This window comes from Aquila chrysaetos, chromosome 15 (genome assembly GCF_900496995.4).
Source record: "Aquila chrysaetos chrysaetos chromosome 15, bAquChr1.4, whole genome shotgun sequence".
NCBI classification, from domain to species: Eukaryota; Metazoa; Chordata; class Aves; order Accipitriformes; family Accipitridae; genus Aquila; species Aquila chrysaetos.
Window position 1 is genome coordinate 4,092,479 of NC_044018.1, and position 19,828 is coordinate 4,112,306.

Genomic DNA, 19,828 nt, shown 5'->3' on the forward strand with positions numbered 1-19,828 from the left:
GTTCCAGCCCTTGGATCATTTTTGTGGCCTCCTCTGGACTCGTTCTAACAGGTCCATGTCCTACTTGCACTGGGGGCTCCAGAGCTGGACATAGAGGGGCAGGATCACCTCCCTTGACCTTCTGGCCATATACATCCTCCCCATCATGCAACACAAACCCTGTTCTTGCAGACTGCAAACCATTTGTCCCATTATTTTAGGTGCTTTGAATTATCACTCAAAAAGAGGAGCTTGTTTTGGGGATCGGGGCCTCTCTTCACTAAGATGCATCCAAACACACCATGTCCAGACTGTTTTGTTCAGGAGGAACGTAGCAGCTTTGCAGTAAAGACAACTGAGATATCCGAATGGGATACAGAAAGCAGGCCAAGTCACCTTTTCCCTGTATTTGCCTGTAATAAAGAATATTGACTTGTTGTTGTCATAACTGGGTAAAAGAGGCTTTTTCTGTACCATGCATTGCTGTCTATTGAACTGCTTTCCACTGGACAAGAATGGATGCTCATGGTTTGGCAAGTTTTAGAAAAGATTGTGCAGATGCGTAATACTAAGGATGGCAAAAAAAAGAAGATAGTTTTGGAGAGGATATAAACTTCCTTGCTTCAAAACAAAATCTCCAGCTAACAGGGCTAGGGAGGGAAGTTTCTTTGTGATCATAACTTTTATGCAGGATTTTCTTTTATCTTCTTCTGTAATAAGACACACTGGTGAGTTTCAAGGTGCTGGGTTTGTGCAATTGTTTTGAATCCTGCTTGCTTATTATTTCTAATAATTCAGAAAAAAACCAGCCCTAAAAGCTCTGGGTTACCAAGACCAGCCCCTGCAATCAGAGAGAAGCGCTTGATAAAGTTATTTTTGCCACCTTCAGCTGCTCCTCCCATGTTGCACAAGGGGTATGTGGCAATTTGGGGTCAGGACTTTCCTGCCTCTTCGCGGTTTGCGTGGAGCAGACAGCCCATTGTGACAGTCAGATGATGATTGCTAATGTGGCTTACAAGAATTGCTGCAGCTTCCCATCTGCCGAAGCTGGACATCACTTGCTGAAGTGACCAGTGGATCCCGCCCCGTGGCTGAAAGCAGATCCCAGAGATCCCGATACAGAGGTGATGATGCTTTGCATACAGATGGGTGAGTTCCAGGCATGGAGGTGGAGAAAATCGGGGAGGGGGTGAAAAAGAGAAGGAACCAGCTGTCACTGTCTTTACTAACAGCCAGAACCCATGAGAGCAGATGAGCAGACCAAAATAGCAACACCAAACCTCAGGCGATCTATATCTGGGCCCTTCGGATTTCCCTGGAAACGTGGTGGGGTTGCCACATTACGCAGACACGCTCTCATCTGCGCTCTCCAGAGCATTGTTGATTGAGCCACTCCTCTGGTTTTGTTTGCTGGGGAAATTCGTTTTTCGTTGTGCCTGGAGGCACGGCCTGCGTGGGTTTGTTTTGGGTTTTTATTAATTGCTTTATTTTTCTTCTGTACAGTAGGAGAAGAGAATGAATCTCCTGTGGGATCTGGGGTAGCTGTGCATTGGAAGCAGGACCTCAACAAGTTTTTAGGCTCCCATCGCCGTCCTAAGACCATGCTAGCAGCATCTGGGAGGAAAAGCAGACACGTATGTGCTGGGCTCCTACTCTGGGAAGCAAGAAGGTGGCTACAATCCAGCCTAACATGCTGAAGGTCAGAGTCTTAACTTCTTACCCACTTTACCATGCTTTCCTGGTGAGATAACAGCAGGTCCCCGTGCATTTAAGTAAAGAAATGCCATTCATATGCATTGAGAGTTGTTTTCCGTGTTTTTCTTCTCTGCAGTTAGAAAAAATAAGAGCTAGATCAGTTTAAAGATTTACCAGAGTGTGTGGGAATAGCAAATACTTCAAGAAAATTATATCAGAAATGCCTGAGCTGGGTGCAGATGCAATCGGGTGAAATTCTCCAGCCTATGTTAGGGAAAAGGTCAGATTGGAGGAAGGGTTCCTTCAGCATTAAATTATGTCTTCCACATGTGGTCCTGAAGTGGTGAGAGTCAGGACAATTCTCCTCTTGCGAGAGTGAATTCCCTGGTTGGGGTTCAGCTCCTGCAACTGTAGCTGCAGGAGCCGCCAGCAAGGACAAACCCCTTTTATCCCTTGGAAAACTTAAAATTTACACTGACAAAAACATCTCGTAGGTGGTCTTGCTTCTCCACATTGTTTCAATTATAAAAAGTGATTTTTTTTTTATTTGAAACATTTAATTCCATGTTATTATCCTTCCATTTTATTACAAATATATTTGAAATCTCAACTCCAGTGTGTTGCTTGGTGATAAGGTGACACTCCATTGAATTTGGGGTACTCTCCCCCCATTTTTGGAGCTGTGAAGGAGCCACAAGCCTCTCCTCTGCCCTCCATGGGTGAGACAAGGTTGCTCAGCATACAGGAGAGCTAATAGATGGCAACTTGAAAATTGAGTTGTGGCTTGAAAATTGACTTTTAGTTGAACTAAGGGGAAAAAAAAACCCCAAGAGTCTGGGAGGGATCACAGGGTACCCATAAAGGGATCTGAGAAACCAAGTGCACATGCGGATGCTGACCCGCAGAGATGTGAGGAAGGGAGGAGAAAATGCACCCTGTGAACAGCCAGGGTGTTCTGGCCAGCACCCCTCGTGTGCAATTCATCCATGGAAATTACTCCTGCATCCACCCATGATTCTTCTATTTCTCTGAAAGCTCTGTAGCCCCGGCCCTCCGTGTATTTAGGTGCTCAATTCCTATTTTTTTTCAGTGGATGGAAGGTGCTAAATGTCTCTGTGAGCCTGTGCTGCACTCTCCACCCCGTATCGCTGGGATGTGACAGGGAGGTGAATCCCTGGAGATCTTGTGCAGCATCCTAGGGAGTCCTAAAAGGGAAGGCGTCTGTTATCCCGGCATTCTTCTCCATCTCTCTTCATCCCTTTGTCCTCCCTGGCCTGACCTGCTCCAATTAATTATTCAGGCAAGAGCCACAGCACGGCAGCAGTTGCTATAGGGCGCTGTCATGAATAACAACAGGCGGCTATTTTTATCCCTAACTCTTATTACTTTGCAGTCAGGAGCGATGGGTCCCTGCCAGCTCTCTTCACACAGAGCTCGCTGACTTGGGCAGGAGGAATGCCACAGCGATTTACGTCTTTATGGGCTGGGATTCATTTTGACCACCTAAATGTAGGTGAAATCTATGTGTGATCTAGATATATGTGTCTGAATCCCACCCTGGTACCCCTGTGTGCACTGCCAGCTTTACTCATGGGTTGCTTTGCATCCGTATTTTATTTTTTCCATCCATATTTTATCTGTAATAAAGCACGTAGACTGTGTTCATTGCTGGATTTAATAGCCTGTCTACTGCAGAGAGAGAAAAACCGTCTCAGAGGTGAAATCTCACGTTGGGTTCTGAGAACTTACATAGGATACACTCTATTTCCTTTGGGGACTGATTCCCCCAGCCAGTTTATATCCTCACAGCTGACGTGCCCACTTAAATACCTTGCTGTGACCCAGTGAGTGTGGCAGGGGCACACCAAAGGCTTTCTCTGTTCACTCCTCCTCGTGCTGCCCCCACTCATGTCAGCTGCAATGAAAATGAGAAATCTCCAGAAAATGATGGGAAGGGGTGGATTTGAGGAGAGTGTGAAGGGAAATGGGTGCTGCTGAGTGTGCAGAGGCAGGGAGGCTATTCTGGTTGTGGAGAGCAGCTCTGGAGCTAGCAGAACAACTTGGAAGCTTAAAAAAAAAAAGGAAAAAAAGGAAGGAAAACAAGACAAAAGAAAAAAGGAAAAAAAGAGAAAGGAAAAAAGAAGAAAAAAAAAGAAAGAAGACAGCAACAGAGCACAAGATACTTAATTTCTGCCAACCTGCCAAATTTACTGCTCCATCAAATTATGCCAGAGGACAGTCCAAATGCCTGAGAAGGAAAATCTGAACTTTGATGCAGAATTACTTGAGAAAATCTCGCAGAAGCGGGACAAATACCCAGGACTTGGGCTACATACTTCCTAAACTGGCCACAGCGGTTACCAGCAACATTTCCAATGATTTTAGAGGGATCTAGTGCAGGCACCCAACCAGAAAATGGGAAACGGGGCAGGAGCTGTTTCCTGCTCCTCTTCCGAAACACGAATCGAAGCTGCTCCCTCCGGTGAGATCGGGCAGCGTGAACGCTTGTTTTGCACAGCCAAAAGGGTGAATATTTACTACTAACCCTGGAAAAACTGCTTTAGCTATAATATCATCCAGGGGACACAGCCAAGTTTGGATGTCCACTGTGCCTTGCTGATCAAAATAGTTTTGTCTAGCTTTTTAGTCTTTTTCTATTTTTAAACAGAGTTTAAATAAAGATTTTTAAGGGCATACTGAAAATATTTCTTAAGGGGGAGCAGCCAGTTTCCCTGTACGGAGCGGCACCGCTGCCTCTGCTTTCCCGTGACGGATTTCTGCCTGCAGCACCTCTGGGAAGACGCACCCAAAAATCATCCTTTTCATGGCGAACGCCCCGGGACCTCTTGCTTTTGCCTCTTCAGCCCCCAACTCCTGCACTCGCGCTGGGCCACGTAAAAAGCAAAAGCGAGGCCCAGCCTCTATGCTTTGGGACAAAACCACCCGGAAACGGGGCTCCCCAAAATGCAGTGGAAAAATAAAGGTGGTTTTTTTTTTTTTTCTTTTTTTAATAAAATGGTATTTTCGGCCGGTTCGTGACTTCCAAGCGCCGGGGCTGGGAGCCGGGCCGGTATCCCGGGGCTGATCCCCCGGGACTGATCCCCCGGAACCCCCGGCCCGGTCACCGCAGCCCACGCCGGACTCAGCGGAGCGCGGGTTCCCGCCCTACGCCACGCCCCCCCCGCGCTCTAATTGGCTGGCGTTGGCGCGCGTCTCGCTCGCCAGCTCTATCGGCTGTCCCATTGGCTGGCTCGGGGCGGTGCTGACCAATGAGGTGCGCCGCGGGGCGGGGAGGGAGGAGGAGCTCCCGCTGGGTGGCGGGAAAGGCGCCCGGTTTTGGCGCCAAGCGGCAGCGCGGCGGTTCCCGGCAGCGGCGGCGGGGGTCGGGTCGGGTCGGATCGGATCGCAGCGGGTCGGACCGCGGGCGCTGCCGGGGCCGGGTCGGTTCCCCTCGGCTCTGACCGCCTTCCCCCTTGCAGCGGCGGGATCTCCTCGGCCCCCCCCCCCCGCCCCGGTCTCCCCGAGCGGCCGGCGGTATGGCGGAGCCGGCGGGCGGGTTGGAGGACGCGGAGCTGCGGGAGGCCCAGCGCGACTATCTCGATTTTCTGGACGATGAGGTGAGGCCGGGAGCGGGGCTGCGCTGGGAGATGGGGGGTGCTAAATCCTCCCCCCCACCCATCCATGCACCCGGAGGGTTGGGGAGCGCCCGGTCCCTGCTCCCCCCCTCGCCCCTTCCCGCTCGGTCGGTGGGGCTAAAGGGAGTCGAGCTCTGCAGGAGTCAGCTCCTGGGGTGGGGGAATGTCTCAGACAAGCGGTCATGCAAAGTGAGTTGGTTTTTTTGGGGTGTTTCCCCCCCCCCCCACCCTTTCTTGCAGGAAGATCAAGGGATTTACCACAGTAAAGTCCGGGACATGATCAGTGACAACCAGTATCGCCTCCTCGTCAGCATCAACGACCTGCGGCGGAAGAACGAGAAGAGAGCCAACCGGTTGGTGTGGGGCACCGGGGTTCGCCTTTGGCACCGTGCCCTCGGTGGGATTTCAGAGGTCCAGCCCTGGTTTGCAGGTCCTTTGGGACAAGGACGGGCCAGACTTTGTCCTGTGCAGCAGGTGGACCTGCTTTCTCCCCCCTGTGACACCCATCCCTTCCAAGCTTGCCCATGATTAGGCAAAAAACCTTTTGCAGCAAGCTGGGCTTAATTGCACGATAGAAATCATCCCCTTTTTTTAGGGTGCTCGGGGGTGTTTTGGACCACGCTTGCCAATCTGCTCAGGGACATGTGAGGTTTTTTAGATGTCATTCGGTTTGTTCAGCTCTTGGCTGTTGGTGGCAGCGGACCTGACACATGAGGGCTATGGTGGGCTTTGGCTTTTTTCACCTCTCGCTCCTAGTAACCTCGTGGAGCGCATGGAGGCATGGGAAAAGTGTTGAGCAGGAAAGCAGAAGGGGCTGGTGGGTCTGCATCGTTACCTCCCGCTGTTGCAGGCTCTTGAGCAACGCCTTTGAGGAGCTGATCGCCTTCCAGCGCGCCCTGAAGGATTTCGTCGCCTCCGTCGATGCCACCTATGCCAAGCAGTACGAGGACTTCTACATCGGGCTGGAGGGCAGCTTCGGCTCCAAGCACGTGTCACCGCGGACGCTGACGGCCTGTTTCCTCAGCTGCATTGTCTGCGTGGAGGGCATCGTGACAAAATGTGAGACTGGGGGAAAACCTAGGGGCTTCGGGAGTGGTGGGTCCACGTGTTTGCTGTGGAGGGGCTGGAGTCCACTGGGAGCCACGGTACGTCCTGGCAACCTGGGCAAAGGGAACGGGGGGCTTAGCAGAAGGTCTTGAGTGTTGGGATGGGCTTTGAGCTCAGCAAATCCTGGCCGTGGTTGACAGTGGGTTGTGTCCCAAGTGCAGTTTAGCGGTGGAGACCCTGTCGGGGGCTGTCTGCTGACAGAGGAGTGGGACATCCCTGCCCCTAACTCCTCTTTCTTCCAACCTCAGGCTCTCTGGTTCGTCCAAAGATTGTCCGGAGCGTCCATTATTGCCCAGCTACCAAGAAGACTATTGAGCGCCGATACACGGACATGACCTCCCTGGATGCTTTCCCATCCAGCTCCGTCTACCCTACGAAGGTGAGGTGAAGTAGCCTTGAGGGAAGCATCAGCAGGTTCCTCTGGGGAGAATGTGCCAGCTCCGAGCCCAGGGCTCAAATCCCTGCGCATCCCTTCTCCCTCTGCCAACATAGCCCATGGAGTAGACAGAAGACACATCATGTGTGTGAAAGTCCCAGAGAGCTACTAGGAACACGTGAAGAAAGTCTCTGTTGGACACAAGGCCACCAGACCCGCTAGTTCAGATGTTAGTTATGATCTTGGTCCTGCTGCAGCATGGTTTCTTGCGGGGGTTGTCAGCCAGTCTTGTTGTTCCTGGGACCCGGGTCAACGTGGGCATGCCTGTGCTGTCCTGGAGGGTGTATGCACCCTTGGGTAGAGGGTTAGCCCCCTATTTGGGAAGGTTGACCTGAGCTTTGTCCCCACTGCACGCAGCCTGGTGGTGTGTCACCACTGCCTGCAGAAGGGACAGGGCTTGGAGAGACCTAATGTACCAGCAGTGATGGTCTTGGCAGCTTTAGACTGGGGGACCTGTGGAGCTGGTGAACCCCAACCTCCGGCAGTCCTGATAAAGCAAGCCTTTCCAACAGTCTTGTGCATGTTGGGTGATGCAGCCTGTCTTCCCACTGCTCAGCTGACCCACCTCTTCTCCCTGTGCGCCTGAAAAACGGTGCTAGTCCTTTTATTGGGGTTCTTCCTCTAGGACGAAGAGAATAACCCCCTGGAGACAGAGTTTGGCCTCTCGGTCTACAAGGACCATCAGAGCATCACCATCCAGGAGATGCCCGAGAAGGCACCAGCAGGGCAGCTGCCACGTTCCGTGGATGTCATTCTGGATGATGACCTGGTGGATAAGGTGAAGCCTGGGGACCGCATCCAGGTGGTGGGGACGTACCGCTGCCTGCCGGGAAAGAAAGGGGGTTACACTTCAGGGACTTTCAGGTGAGCCTTCTTTAGTCTTGACTTCAGCCCTCCTGCCCTTTTTAGTCGGGTCACGTCTCTGGAAGATGAGATCTAGGACAGGCAGGTGGCCATCACAGAGCTGGGTCAAACATTGGCTTAAATCACTTGGAAGCAGTTTGCACCTTGCTCCTTAGCATCAGTGTGTAGCTGTCGGCCTCAGCTGTGCGCAGAGGGGGTTGGATGCTCTTAAAGATGCTCCGTTGATGGCCCAGTGCAGTCAGATAGAGGGGGCTACAGCTCTCGGAGCTTTCCAGCCCCCTCCAGGGCTTCGCAGAGCAAAGGATGACCCTGTGGAAGTTTCTGCTGTGTTGTTGCTGTGGCTCTGTGGGCTTTGCAGACCTGATCATGGCTGTGTCCCTTCTCCAGGACTATCCTCATTGCCTGCCATGTGAAGCAGATGAGCAAAGATGTCCGGCCTCTCTACTCTGCTGCCGACGTGGCCAAGATCAAGCGATTCAGCAAGAGTCGCTCCAAGGTATTGTAGTCTTACATCTAGAAGGCAGGCTTGTATCAGAGCATGAGGTTTCAGCTAGAGCAGCTTTAAGCCTTGGCATGTAGCTAAGGAGGTGTCTTGTTTGGTTGTAAGTTACTCTTCAACCCTCTTAGCAGCGTTGCTGGATTTTTCCACTCACTTTCTTTGCATTTTCTGCTTAGGCTTTGATCAGGTCCTGTTTTTTTTGTTGCTGCTTCTGTATTGCCAGCAGAGTATCCTTCCTGCCTGCTGGCAGCTCTGCTGTGCACAGCTGTCGAGACAGAGATCTGTCTGTGCTGTGTGCTGCCAGCTTGTTGCCAGAGAATTTCCTCTGCAGGAGAAACGTCTCCCTCTTTCCTCTTCAAACCCCAAACCAGCATGAGTTATGGAGGTCTGCCCCAGCCTGGTCTTAATACTCAGACCTTTGCTTCGTAGCGCGGAGAGAAGAAAGCCTTGCTCTCACAGGGGCTGCTGCTTCCAGTGCTTGCTTGGGTGACCGTGGCAGTCGGGATGGTCTAGGACTTCACAGCCCCATTGAAAGAAAACTGGCAAATGGTCTTCTCCTTTCTAAATAATTTTCATCCATGTGGTTCTGATACGAATAAGCTCCTTTTTTGTGCTGAAATGGACTTGTGGAGCATTGCTTCTTGTTCTTATTAGCTACAGTCCATCTGACGGGCTGTGCTTTGCCTTTTCTGTCTTAGGATATCTTTGACCAGCTGGCGAGATCCCTTGCTCCCAGCATCCATGGGCATGAGTACATCAAGAAGGCCATTCTCTGCATGCTGCTCGGAGGGGTGGAGAAGGTCTTGGAGAACGGGAGCCGCATCCGAGGAGACATCAACATCTTGCTGATAGGTCTGGAAAGGCTGGGCAGAGGCACCCTCGGTTGGTGTTGATGGGGGGTGAGATGAAGGAGCATTTTTCTGGACTTAGTTTCATGGAGTAATTGAGGTTAGACGGGACCTCCGGAGGCCCCTGGTCCAAGCGTGTGCGCAGGGCAGAGCTAGTGTCACTGGTAGATCAGGTGGCTTTGGGACTTGTCCACTTGGTTTTGGACATCTCCAGGGATGGGATCCCACGATGTCTGTGGGCCACTGTCCCAGTGTTTGACCACCCTCAAGAAGATTTCTTTTTCTTCCACCATGCAATTGGGCTTTCCTGTGTTCCAAGTTGTCCCCGTTGCCACTGGTCCCGTCACTGTGCGCCTCTCAAAACTCTGACTCCGTCTTCTCCACTTCTTCCCATTGGGTCATTGAGGGAAGGCAAGGAGATCATCTGATCACCTTCCTTTCCGAAGGCTGAACAAACCCACTTCTCTGCCCCCTTCTTTTTTTCCCCGCCGAGGAGCCCCAAACTGGACACGTTATCCAGGTGATGTGTGATTATGAAATGCAGCCTTCTCCGTTTCAGGAGACCCTTCCGTTGCCAAGTCTCAGCTCCTGCGGTACGTGCTCTGCACCGCGCCCCGCGCCATCCCCACCACCGGCAGAGGCTCCTCCGGCGTCGGCCTGACCGCCGCCGTCACCACGGACCAAGAAACCGGTGAGGAGCAGGCTGGTTGCCAGTGGGAGCTCTCAGACGGACGCTTGTTAACACCTGGGAGGAACTCTGCAAGATCCAGAGCTGCCATTTGTTCCGCAGTGACGCTTGCGGGACTTGCTCCATCCAGAAGCTTTGTGGCAATGATAGTGGTGTTCAGGGGTATTTTCTCCACCTCTGTTAGGTGGTGGTCTTCTCCGCTCCTCTTCTACTTGGTGTACCCTACGTGAGGGCTAGCAGCAGCCTGGATCTTGTTGTCTTCCCCCTGGGCTTGCTCCTCATCCTAAGCGTCCTCCTCCTGCTGTCAAGTTGGGTAGGAGATGGGCAGCCCTGAGGATGCTGCTGCTCTTTGAGGCTTCGCCTAGTCCCAGCGGTGGGACCGTGGTGGAGGGAGGCGGCAGGGCAGGAGATGCGTGGGGCTGCCGAACGGTGACTGACCCTCTTTTTCTCCCACCCCACCCCAGGCGAGCGGCGCCTGGAAGCGGGGGCCATGGTTTTGGCCGACCGGGGGGTGGTGTGCATCGACGAGTTCGACAAGATGTCCGACATCGACCGTACGGCCATCCACGAGGTGATGGAGCAGGGCCGCGTCACCATCGCCAAGGCTGGCATCCATGCCCGCCTCAACTCCCGCTGCAGCGTCCTGGCGGCGGCCAACCCCGTCTATGGCCGGGTGAGCGCTGGCATCTGCCGCTCCTCTCCGTGGGGAAGGGTGCTGGGAGCCCCTCTTGGTGGAGGCGGCGGCTGGTAACACCCAAAAGATCCCCCTCAAACCAGTGACTTGGTTCTTGCTGGGACTGGGATCCGTGGGGCGGCGGAGGCTTGGTTGGTTTGGTCTCTTGCTGCTCGTGGCCATCCTGGAGGGGAGAGGGGCTCGCGGGGTTTCTTTCTCACCCCGGCTCGGTTCTGCCTGGGTGTCTCGGGGCAGCCCAGTGGACCCTCGTCCTGGTGACGAGCCCCAGTCTCGGTGTCTGATCTGGGATCACAAAAAACGTGTTTTCCTTGCAAACGAGAGCTACGCCCACCTTCCAGGATGGGGAATAGAGGCCTTACTGCTGCAGCAGGCTGGGTTTAGTGTGGTGTCCAGCTGCCTGGACATCCAGCCTTTAAGGCCTGGCCTGAGGAGGTCCTCCCAGCCTCCCTGGCAGCCAAGACTGGTCCGTGAGGGTCTCCCGTAACCCCTTCTATCGTCCTCTTGCAGTACGACCAGTACAAGACGCCCATGGAGAACATCGGCCTGCAGGACTCCCTGCTCTCCCGCTTCGACCTGCTCTTCATTGTGCTGGACCAGATGGACCCCGAGCAGGACAGGGAGATCTCGGACCACGTCCTGCGGATGCACCGCTACCGCAACCCCAACGAGCAGGACGGGGACGGTGAGTCGCTTGTAGCTGCAACCTCCTTGCTGCTCCCTCCTGTCCTTCCTTGGCGGGCGGCAGGTTTTTGGTTTCAGCATCCCTGGCTTTGTGGAGGGCTGCTTGTGGTGGCTTTTGGAAGTTGCTCCAGAGGTTAAAAGTGGGTTTTCTGTGACCTTCCCCTCTCCAGCCATGCCCCTGGGCAGCGCCGTGGAGATCCTGGCTACGGAGGACCCCGACTTTGTGCAGGAGGAGGAACAGGAGCTCCAAGTGTATGAGAAACATGATGACCTCCTGCACGGGCCCAACCGCCGCAAGTGAGTCCTTCATCCCACGTCCCCTGGAGCTCTCTGGGGGTTTCCAGCACTGTGAGTTGATGGGTTTGGCTCGAGTATCCAGGCGGTGGCTGATTGCCGGTGTGAGTGATGCCCCAGATGGTCCACAGGGAGGTACGTGGGCGGGATACCAAGGGAGCCTTGCTCTGGGCTTGATCTCTCAAGCCTGGCAGGCGGAGAACATCTCCTGCAGCTGAATTCCCCACGTGCCTGGACGCCCACGAAGGGTAAAAAGCGGGAAGCCCACTTCTGCAAACGCTCTTTGCCCGTCCCCGCCTTGGAGGACACGGGTGTGCGCGCATTACCTGCAGGGAGAAGATCGTCAGCATGGAGTTCATGAGGAAGTACATCCACGTAGCAAAGATGATTAAGCCCGTCTTGACCCAGGAGTCGGCGAGCTACATAGCGGAGGAGTACTCCCGCCTGCGCAGCCAGAGCCAGACGAACTCGGACATTGCCAGGGTGAGCCCCGGGAGCAGCTCCCTCTCAGGCCAGGAGGAGGGAAACTGAGGCACAGGCTCCCCTCTTCCCTTACGGGTGTTTTCCACCCTTGGTGGGGTGCCGCGGTGGGAGTCAGCCTTGCAGAACCACCTCTCTGTCCCCCACCAGACCTCCCCTGTCACGGCCCGTACCCTGGAGACCCTGATCCGCCTCTCCACGGCCCACGCCAAGGCCAGGATGAACAAGACCGTCGATCTGCAGGATGCCGAGGCGGCTTTGGAGCTGGTGCAGTTCGCCTACTTCAAAAAGGTGGGGGGGGGGAGGTGTCCCTCAGTGCTCGGGGGGGGTCCCAAAGCTGTCATCGTCAGAAAGGGTGGGTTTGGGGCAGGCTGGGCACCCTGGGCTGCTGGTGGGTCCTTCCCTGGTGATAGTGTGGGATGAGGCTGCTGTGGTGGGATCTTGGATGGTCGCCTAAAAGCAGCTTGAGTGGAAAAGGGAGCCGAGTCCATCCTGTCCTTGCCGCACAGGTGCTGGAGAAGGAGAAGAAGCGCAGAAAGCAGGCGGAGGACGACTCGGAGACCGAGAAGGAGGAGGATGAGGAGTCGCAGCCCAGGGAGGAGCGCAGGACGAGGAGGTAGGAGCCGGAGCAAGGGAGGGGGAGATGTCACGCAAGGGGCACCAGGCTCTTCTGAGGTCGCAGCAGGCAGTGCTGGCCTTGGGGAGATCCTCCACGTTTTGCTCGACCTAGTGGATTGTCCCCCCCCCAATTTGTAATAGAGGGACGTAGTTATTTCATGGATAAGGAACTGGCTGGATGGCCACGTCCAAAGAGTTGCAGTCAATGACCCAGTGTCCAAATGGAGATCAGTAACGAGTGGTGTCCCTCAGGGGTCCGTGCTGGGACCGATACTATTTAATACTGTGCGAACCTCATGAAGTTCAACAAGGCCAAGTGCGAGGTCCTGCACCTGGGCTGGGGCAGCACCCGGTATCAACACGGGCTGGGGGATGAAGGGATTGAGAGCAGCCCTGCGGAGAAGGGCTTGGGGGTACTGGTGGGTGAAAAACTGGATGTGAGCTGGCTATGTGTGCTTGCAGCCCAGAAAGCTAATTGTATCCCGGGCTGCATCAAAAGACGTGTGACCAGCAGGTCGAGGGAGGGGATTCCCTCCCGCTCTACTCCGCTCTGGTGAGACCCCGCCTGGAGGGTAGATTTAGATTGGACATAAGGAAAAAATATTTTATGATGAGGGTGGTGAGGCGCTGGCACAGGTTGCCCAGAGAAATTGTGGCTGCCCCATCCTTGGCAGTGTCCAAGGCCAGGTTGGATGGGGCTTTGAGCAACCTGGTCTAGTGGAAGGTGTCCCTGCCCGTGGCAGGGGGGTTGGAACTAGATGGTCTTTAAGGTCCCTTCCAACCCAAACCCTTTTGTGATCCTATGACAGCCACAACCCTTGAGGCTGGTACCAGCGTGGTCCCGTGCCACGGGCAGGGTTTTGTGGCCAGAGGATGGCTTCCCCGTGAGCCGCAGGGATCCTGTGTGGTCCTCACCAGACATCTCCAGGAGCTCGGGGCAGGGGGGTCCTGAGATCTGCCGTTCAGCTGGAGCAGGGGTGACCTCTTCTTCCCCCCCCTCCAGGAGAAAGAAGGCACGCACAGGAGGCGAGGGGGATTCCTACGACCCGTACGACTTCAGTGATGCCGAGGAGGAGATGCCGGAGGGTGAGTCTCTGGGGTTTTGCCGGCTCCTGAGGGTGCTGCTGCCTTCTGCCCTGGTGGGTCTGTGCACCTGGGGAGCTGTGATGCCTTGGGGTCACTTGGAGTCCCTGGTGTGGTACCATCGAGCCCCACAAATCAAGATGAATTTTTTTTGGAAACCCTCCGTGGCCGCGATTTTTTAATTTCTTTTTTTTTTTCTGTCCTCTTCCAAACTGCTGCAGAAATAACAACGCTGGGAGGGAGGGAGTTCGGCATTGCCCGCCCCATCCTAAGGCCAAGCGCTTTTGCTCTCTGGGTGTTTGGACACCAGGCAGGTTGAAGATAACTCTTCTTTCTCCTCCAGTCCAGGCACACACTCCCAAGGCGCCCGAAGCCTCGGCCGCTGGCGAAGCGAAGAAGCCGGAGCTGGCTGAGCCGAGGTGAGTGGGGGCTGGAGAAGGAGTCTGTCCCTGCGTGTCCCACCCCACCCTGGTGGGTCCAAGCTGTTGTCCGATGCTGGAGATGCATCTGTGGTGGGTGCTCTCGGCTCCGGTTTCGGCTTTCCTGCTGGATGCCGCTTCTGGAATGGGGAAGGGCTGGGGAATACTGGGCTGGGAAGGAAGGCAAAGGACTTGCGTGTGGTCTCTGAGGGGGATTACTTCTCTCCTTGCCTGACCAGGTTGAAAGCGTTCAAGGCTGCCCTCCTGGAGGTCTTCAAAACTTCCCATGCCCAGTCTGTGGGTCTGAAGAACGTGATGGAGTCCATCAACCGTGACAACCCTGATCCCTTCTCGCTGGCTGAAGTGAAGGTGGTGCTGGCCCACATGCAAGATGACAACCAGATCATGGTGTCCGATGACATTATCTTCTTAATCTGAGCCTCTGGGTGGAAGAGTCCAAGTTCTCGTGGACTCTCAGGCTGGAGACTCTTTGTGTTTGCCTTCAGCTCTCTCCTGAACACTTCATCTGGCTGAGCTGGACTTTGGGGAGCTCAAGTCTGTGCACTTTACAGTCCTTCCTTGCTGTGCATTGCTGGAGCAACCTGTGAGCTCCGGAAGCTCTCTTACTTTTACTGTCTTCAAACTGGAGTATTTGGGAAGAGATTTGTGTCTGCGAGGAGCCAAAAAGGAAAAACTTTGGTGCAAATTATCAGTGTTCTTAATGTATTGTTTTTAGCTTTGGTAGTAATAGTTCCAGCCTTTGAATAAAAAAATCTGTATTTAGGGATCCAACATTCAATAGCAGTGGTGGTAAGAAGCAGTATGAGAGCTCCGCTCTTAGTAGTGAAGCTTTTATTTTTCCCCTTTCTCCCCAATTACGTAGCCCAGATCTGCTTGTCTCACAAGTAAAGATGCCTAATGCCTGTCCTGTTGGCTGTGAACAGCCTCTTCCCCCACTGATTTCCCACCCACCTTGTGGAGGAGGATTTCTGGTGACTCAGGGGCAAATATAGTCTGACCTGCTCCAGCGCCCATGGCTCAGCTTGATTTCTAGATTTCGAAGCCCTGCTGGGAATTTTGGATGCTCGGAGCTGCCCAGGGGACGTGTCCCTGGCACATGGGGGTTTGGTTTCCAGCTGCTCCTGCCTTTTTCGGTCTGGGACTGCGCTTGTATGAATATAATGGGACCACCAAAAATGGGAGGACACCTTCTGTGGCAAAGAAAGGTCAAAGGGATCCTGCATCCCCTCTACGTCCTACCAGCTGAGCCACCGCAAATCTTCCTGCGTCCTAGGGAAGGTAACCACAAGCTACTGAGATTGTAGAAGCCCTTCCTTGCCCTTGGGGGATTTGTTGAACCATCTTGCTTTCTGGGAATACATAGGTGACCACTTCTTGGAGAAAGGCTGTTCCTAGAAACCAGCAAGCTCCCACTGTTTGCGATGGTTTTCGAGAAAAGCTGAATGTGTAGTCAGACCAGGCTCGGCTGCTCGTGATGCCAGGGCTGCTGAAGGTTTGGGATTTTTTTTAAATTGGTTTTTTTATTTTCAGTCTTGGCAAGTTAAACTCAAACTTTGGAGAAGACCCTGAGCAGCACTGGCTGTTTGCTGTTGTCCCTGCCCGTCTCCGGGCACCTGCACAGTTCCTGTGTCTTTGTTTCTGGATGCCATAAATACTGATTTGAATAATAAAAATATCTAGATAGCATTTCCCCCATGACTTGCTGCTTACTTGGGTTCAAACTCTTCCCACTTCTGGGGATGCAACCCTGCCAACTTCTGGGGACCCGTGCTGCTGTGGAAAACCTTTGGGCAGCTGCCTTTGCCTTGGTGGACCGGGCACTCGCAGAAGTGCCCTTGGGGTGGGTGGGTGATAAATGTGGGCACCTCCTGCCTCTCTCACTGCAGATACGTGGCCTCTGCCCACCTGGAGCTGCGCATACCTGTGGCTGAGAGGACTTGGTAGCATTTCGTGGCACAGGGAAGGGGGAAAACCTCCATTTTTCTTCTGCAGACAGACCTGTTGAATTAAAAAAAGCCTGATTTCTGAGCTCCCCTCATCCAACACAGCTGTGACAGCAGATACTTAGATCTGGAGGGGATTTTGCACGTCTGAAAGGTCTCTGGTTGGATGTATTGCACTTCTGCGGAGTGACCTCAGACCTACGGCCGGCGCCTGGCTCGTAAAACCGCGAGGTCCGGGGAGAGCGAGTTAAACGCGCGGATGGTCAGAGATGTTCCGTCCCGGTGGTTTTATTACGCAGCTCCGGTCCCGAGCTTTGGGGGAGCGGGAGGAGAGCTGAGCCAGCGGCTGCATTCTGCAAAGCCCCCGGGCAGGAACGATGGGCCAAACGCAGCCTTTTCTTACCAACTCATTCGTGGGCACGGGAGCAACCTTTTTCTTCTGGAAAGGTTCCCCGGGTGCTTACACATAGTTAGTTCCTTGCTGATTTCTGCAGGTCTGACGTTGCCTTGCCGTAGGAGTGGGGAGACTGTCATCTCCTTCCTCTCTCCTCACTTCTCTCTGACTTTTGGAGGCTGTTCCTCTTGGCAGGTCACAGCAGGGAGCAGTGAGGGCTCTTTGGAGCCATCTCCTTTTTCTGCTGAGGTCTTTGTGTTTTCCCTGCCCTTACAGCTGGGCAACTGCTAATATTGTATTTCCCACGACAAGACACCAGGAGGAGCTCCAGGGCAGGTAAATCTCTGGTTTATTTTCCTGTCTTGTAGCCTAGGACGGTAGGATGTGGCTATCCACCTCCGTGTGTTGGTGGCCACCTCGCTAGATCCTTTGCAATTTCTCAGGTCCTTGGGAGAAGGGTCTTTGCTGACAAGGGAAACCCAAATCCCCGATCCTTGGAGAAGAAGCTGACTTGGCTGGTGGCTCTGTGGACAGTCCATAGCTTGTGGGACGGTTGGTATGGGAACTGTGGGTGGCGAGCAGAGCAGCTGGCTGGCAGCCACCAGGTCCTCCAGCATCCCCGCTCCTGGGGTGCAAATGCAAATCCCTGCTGTACGAGGGGACAGGTCTCCGCAAAAAAAAAGAGCTCGTAACTCCGTAGCTTAGGAAACGGAAGGTAGCAGATAGATATTTGCGAGGACGTATAGGCAGAAGCACCACAAAGGCTGGGAGCGCCTAGGAAGGCAACTTCTTCATTTAGCTGCTCTTTGGCCCATATGGGCTGTGTCCAGACCAAATAAATGTACCCTGAATGCTCCCCATAGGGTTCTGCTTTGAATAAAAACGAGCGTGTGGCTTCCTCGTCCCTGCCAAAGGAATTCAGGTAAGAGGTGCCGTGTGGGGCTGGTGGGAGAGAGGTAGAAAGGAGTGGGACGCCAAGGAGCAACACCAGCTTGCTGTCAACAGTAAGAGAATTGTTTTGGCAATGAGTGGTCAACTAACCCTATGGATGAAAGATCCGGACCTACAAATCCCAAAGGCAGAGAGGTTTGTGGGGATCAGCTGAATCTGACCAACGGCCTGAATCTGCAACGTTACCAGAGATGTCACCCAGTTCTTGGATGCTCAACCACACGGACGCTGAAGCTGTATCATCTGCTCTAATAAAATAAACAGCGACAGGACCCAAACTTGGGCGCTGCACCTCGGCTAGCTATGTTATTGGATTGGTCCTTGGCACAGTTTTGATGGGCTTAACTAGCCCTCTCCCAGAATTTTGGCCATGATTCAGGAGGGTGCGTGGGCCAAGAAACAGTTGTGATAAAACCACCTTGTTTTGGAGGCTGGGAGCTTCTAATACTAGCAACGTGGCCCGACTGTGCCAATTGGTTTTAGTTCTAGAAAACATCCTCTGCCACTGCTTAATTTACTAATATTTGCTAATATTTATATAGTATTATCTGCTATTCTATTTCATTTCCAGGCTTCGTTCTTGCTGATGGAAAAGAACTGATTGAAAATTCTGGAGTGGATGAAAATGATGATGGAGTTTGTGATACTTAGGAAAAAAAGGAAGGAGACCATAGAATAAAGATTGCAATTCTCAAGAAACCTGGCTTGAGTAATGTTAGGGGCTCAACAGGGAAGATCCCAGGGGAAGACAGCCTGGAAAAGGATTTCTGTATCTTGAAGAAATAATATTAATGCAAACTGTATGAAACAAATTATGGATTCCTTTAGGTCATGATTCATCCAATATAGATGGGACTAAGTCTGAGCATCTGCAGCAGTTAAGATTAATTGGGATTAAGATTAATAACAATTAACTGTGGTCTAAATGTGCCTGTTGCTCTCTGCTGAGCCTAAAGCAAGCCTAAATTGCCAAGCTCAGCTCCAGGTGTCTTGGTTTTAGATAACTGAGGTCAGTTGAACTGAGCCAGTATGTTGGATTCCTTCTGGGAAATCTTGAAGAATGGGTGAAGAAAACTGGAAAGAGAAAAAAAAAAAAAGTGGGAGAAAGAAAAGGAGAAACCAGGGAAAGCCATAGCTCCCAGAAAGCTGCAGGGACAGATAATCAAGCAAAAGTTGTATCACAAGAAAGCAATAGCAAGACTACTAGACGAATCATGCCAAGCCAAACTAATGCTGCTCTTTGTGGTTAGGAGATGAACTGTAGGTGTGTTTTATCTTGATGTTATTAAGCTTTTTGATACAGTTGCACATAACTCTCTCGTAAGTGTGCTAAAAAAGTGGTCTGGAAATGAAATTATAAGGTGGTGGGTGAATACTTGCTTGGAAAAACCCTACTCAGAGAGTAGTTGTGATACAGGGAGGATGAACAGAGCAGGATTCCCACAGGGGTTTGTCCTCAGTCCAGCACTGGTCACCCCTTTGATTAGCAGGCGGGGTAAGGGAACAGAATATCTTCCTGCTAATATCGGCAGGTGATGGCCAGTTGGGAAGGGCCTTGAATGTTCAAAAAAACAAAGCTAGAATTGAGGAAATAATATGAAATATATAGTGTCCAGTTCAATCAAGATGCGTATAAACCTTTGAACCGAAGTAGGAGAAATCATCTGCCTTTGTCAGAGACTGGAGACTGATGGGGAGGGAATAGTCCTTTAGGAAGAGACTTGTCATTGAGCAAGTGGATCACAAGATAAACACGAGCCAATAAGTGCCATGTTGGTGTCAAGGCCCCGATATGTTGGGATGTATAAAATGTTATAGAATCTAAAAGACATGGTAGTTTCAAAGAAGAAAGAAATAAGCTTTTTTTTTTTTTGTTGGCCACAGAAGAGAATAATGAGCTTAATTGTAACATGCAGCTCTTCAGGAATAGGTTAGACGATTGCCAATCAGGAACGATTCAAGTCGAGGTGCTGCTCCACTAGGGCTGAGCAAGAGGCCACAGATGCACTAAGCTCCTTTCTGAGATCCCCTCCAGCCCAATTTCCTGTAATTCATGGGGGAAATAGCGCACAAGGTACAAAAGTATGTGAAGTTTCCACAACCCTTTGGTTTGGCTACGTGATGCCATTCCGAGGCACCATAAGGTAAGAAGGGCTTGGACCCAGGCTCTCCAAAGGATCTGAAAGGAAAGGAGGCCAGTTACCTCCATGTCTTTGTGGCCTGACCTATGGAAGAGCTACCAGGCAGCAGCGCACAGCGTGCGAATGCAAACGCAACCTACGTTGTCTACGGAAGAGCCTGTACGTGAGTGAGAGGTAGCTGGGCTTCCCCCAGAATTGCCCTGAAAATGTGCAGACTAAAACTTATCTTGGTGGGAAAGAATCAGGTAACAAAGCTGATCGTGTCAGCGTGACCAAGACCAGCACCTGACTTTTTAGATGAATCCTGCAAAGCAGGTGAGAGCATAAACTTCAGCTCCCACTGGGAAATGGGGGGTGT

The 19,828-nt window shown here is 52.7% G+C and overlaps 1 protein-coding gene and 1 long non-coding RNA gene across 2 annotated transcripts; both read left to right on the top strand.

Annotated features, from left to right (window-relative positions):
- Positions 1–873: 873 nt before the first annotated feature.
- LOC115351412 lies at positions 874–1,775 on the top strand. The gene is made up of 2 exons (XR_003926795.1): positions 874–1,128; positions 1,483–1,775. It is a non-coding gene; the product is annotated as an uncharacterized LOC115351412 (long non-coding RNA).
- Positions 1,776–4,997: 3,222 nt separating this feature from the next.
- On the top strand, positions 4,998–14,807 carry MCM3 (minichromosome maintenance complex component 3). The gene is made up of 17 exons (XM_030037937.1): positions 4,998–5,291; positions 5,550–5,662; positions 6,160–6,368; positions 6,665–6,795; positions 7,478–7,716; positions 8,104–8,212; positions 8,914–9,067; positions 9,623–9,754; positions 10,216–10,424; positions 10,953–11,127; positions 11,297–11,423; positions 11,753–11,903; positions 12,051–12,191; positions 12,410–12,516; positions 13,522–13,604; positions 13,945–14,020; positions 14,260–14,807. The coding sequence occupies exons 1-17, from the start codon at positions 5,211–5,213 to the stop codon at positions 14,456–14,458; spliced, it is 2,436 nt and encodes an 811-aa protein (XP_029893797.1). The 5' UTR covers positions 4,998–5,210; the 3' UTR covers positions 14,459–14,807.
- Positions 14,808–19,828: the final 5,021 nt, after the last annotated feature.

Coding starts and splice junctions, on each gene's coding strand:
- MCM3 (XM_030037937.1), top strand. CDS start 5,211: ATGGCGGAGCCGGCGGGCGGGTTGGAGGACGCGGAGCTGCGGGAGGCC. Junction 5,292..5,549: donor TCGATTTTCTGGACGATGAG/GTGAGGCCGGGA, acceptor CCTTTCTTGCAG/GAAGATCAAGGGATTTACCA. Junction 13,605..13,944: donor CGAGGAGGAGATGCCGGAGG/GTGAGTCTCTGG, acceptor TTTCTCCTCCAG/TCCAGGCACACACTCCCAAG.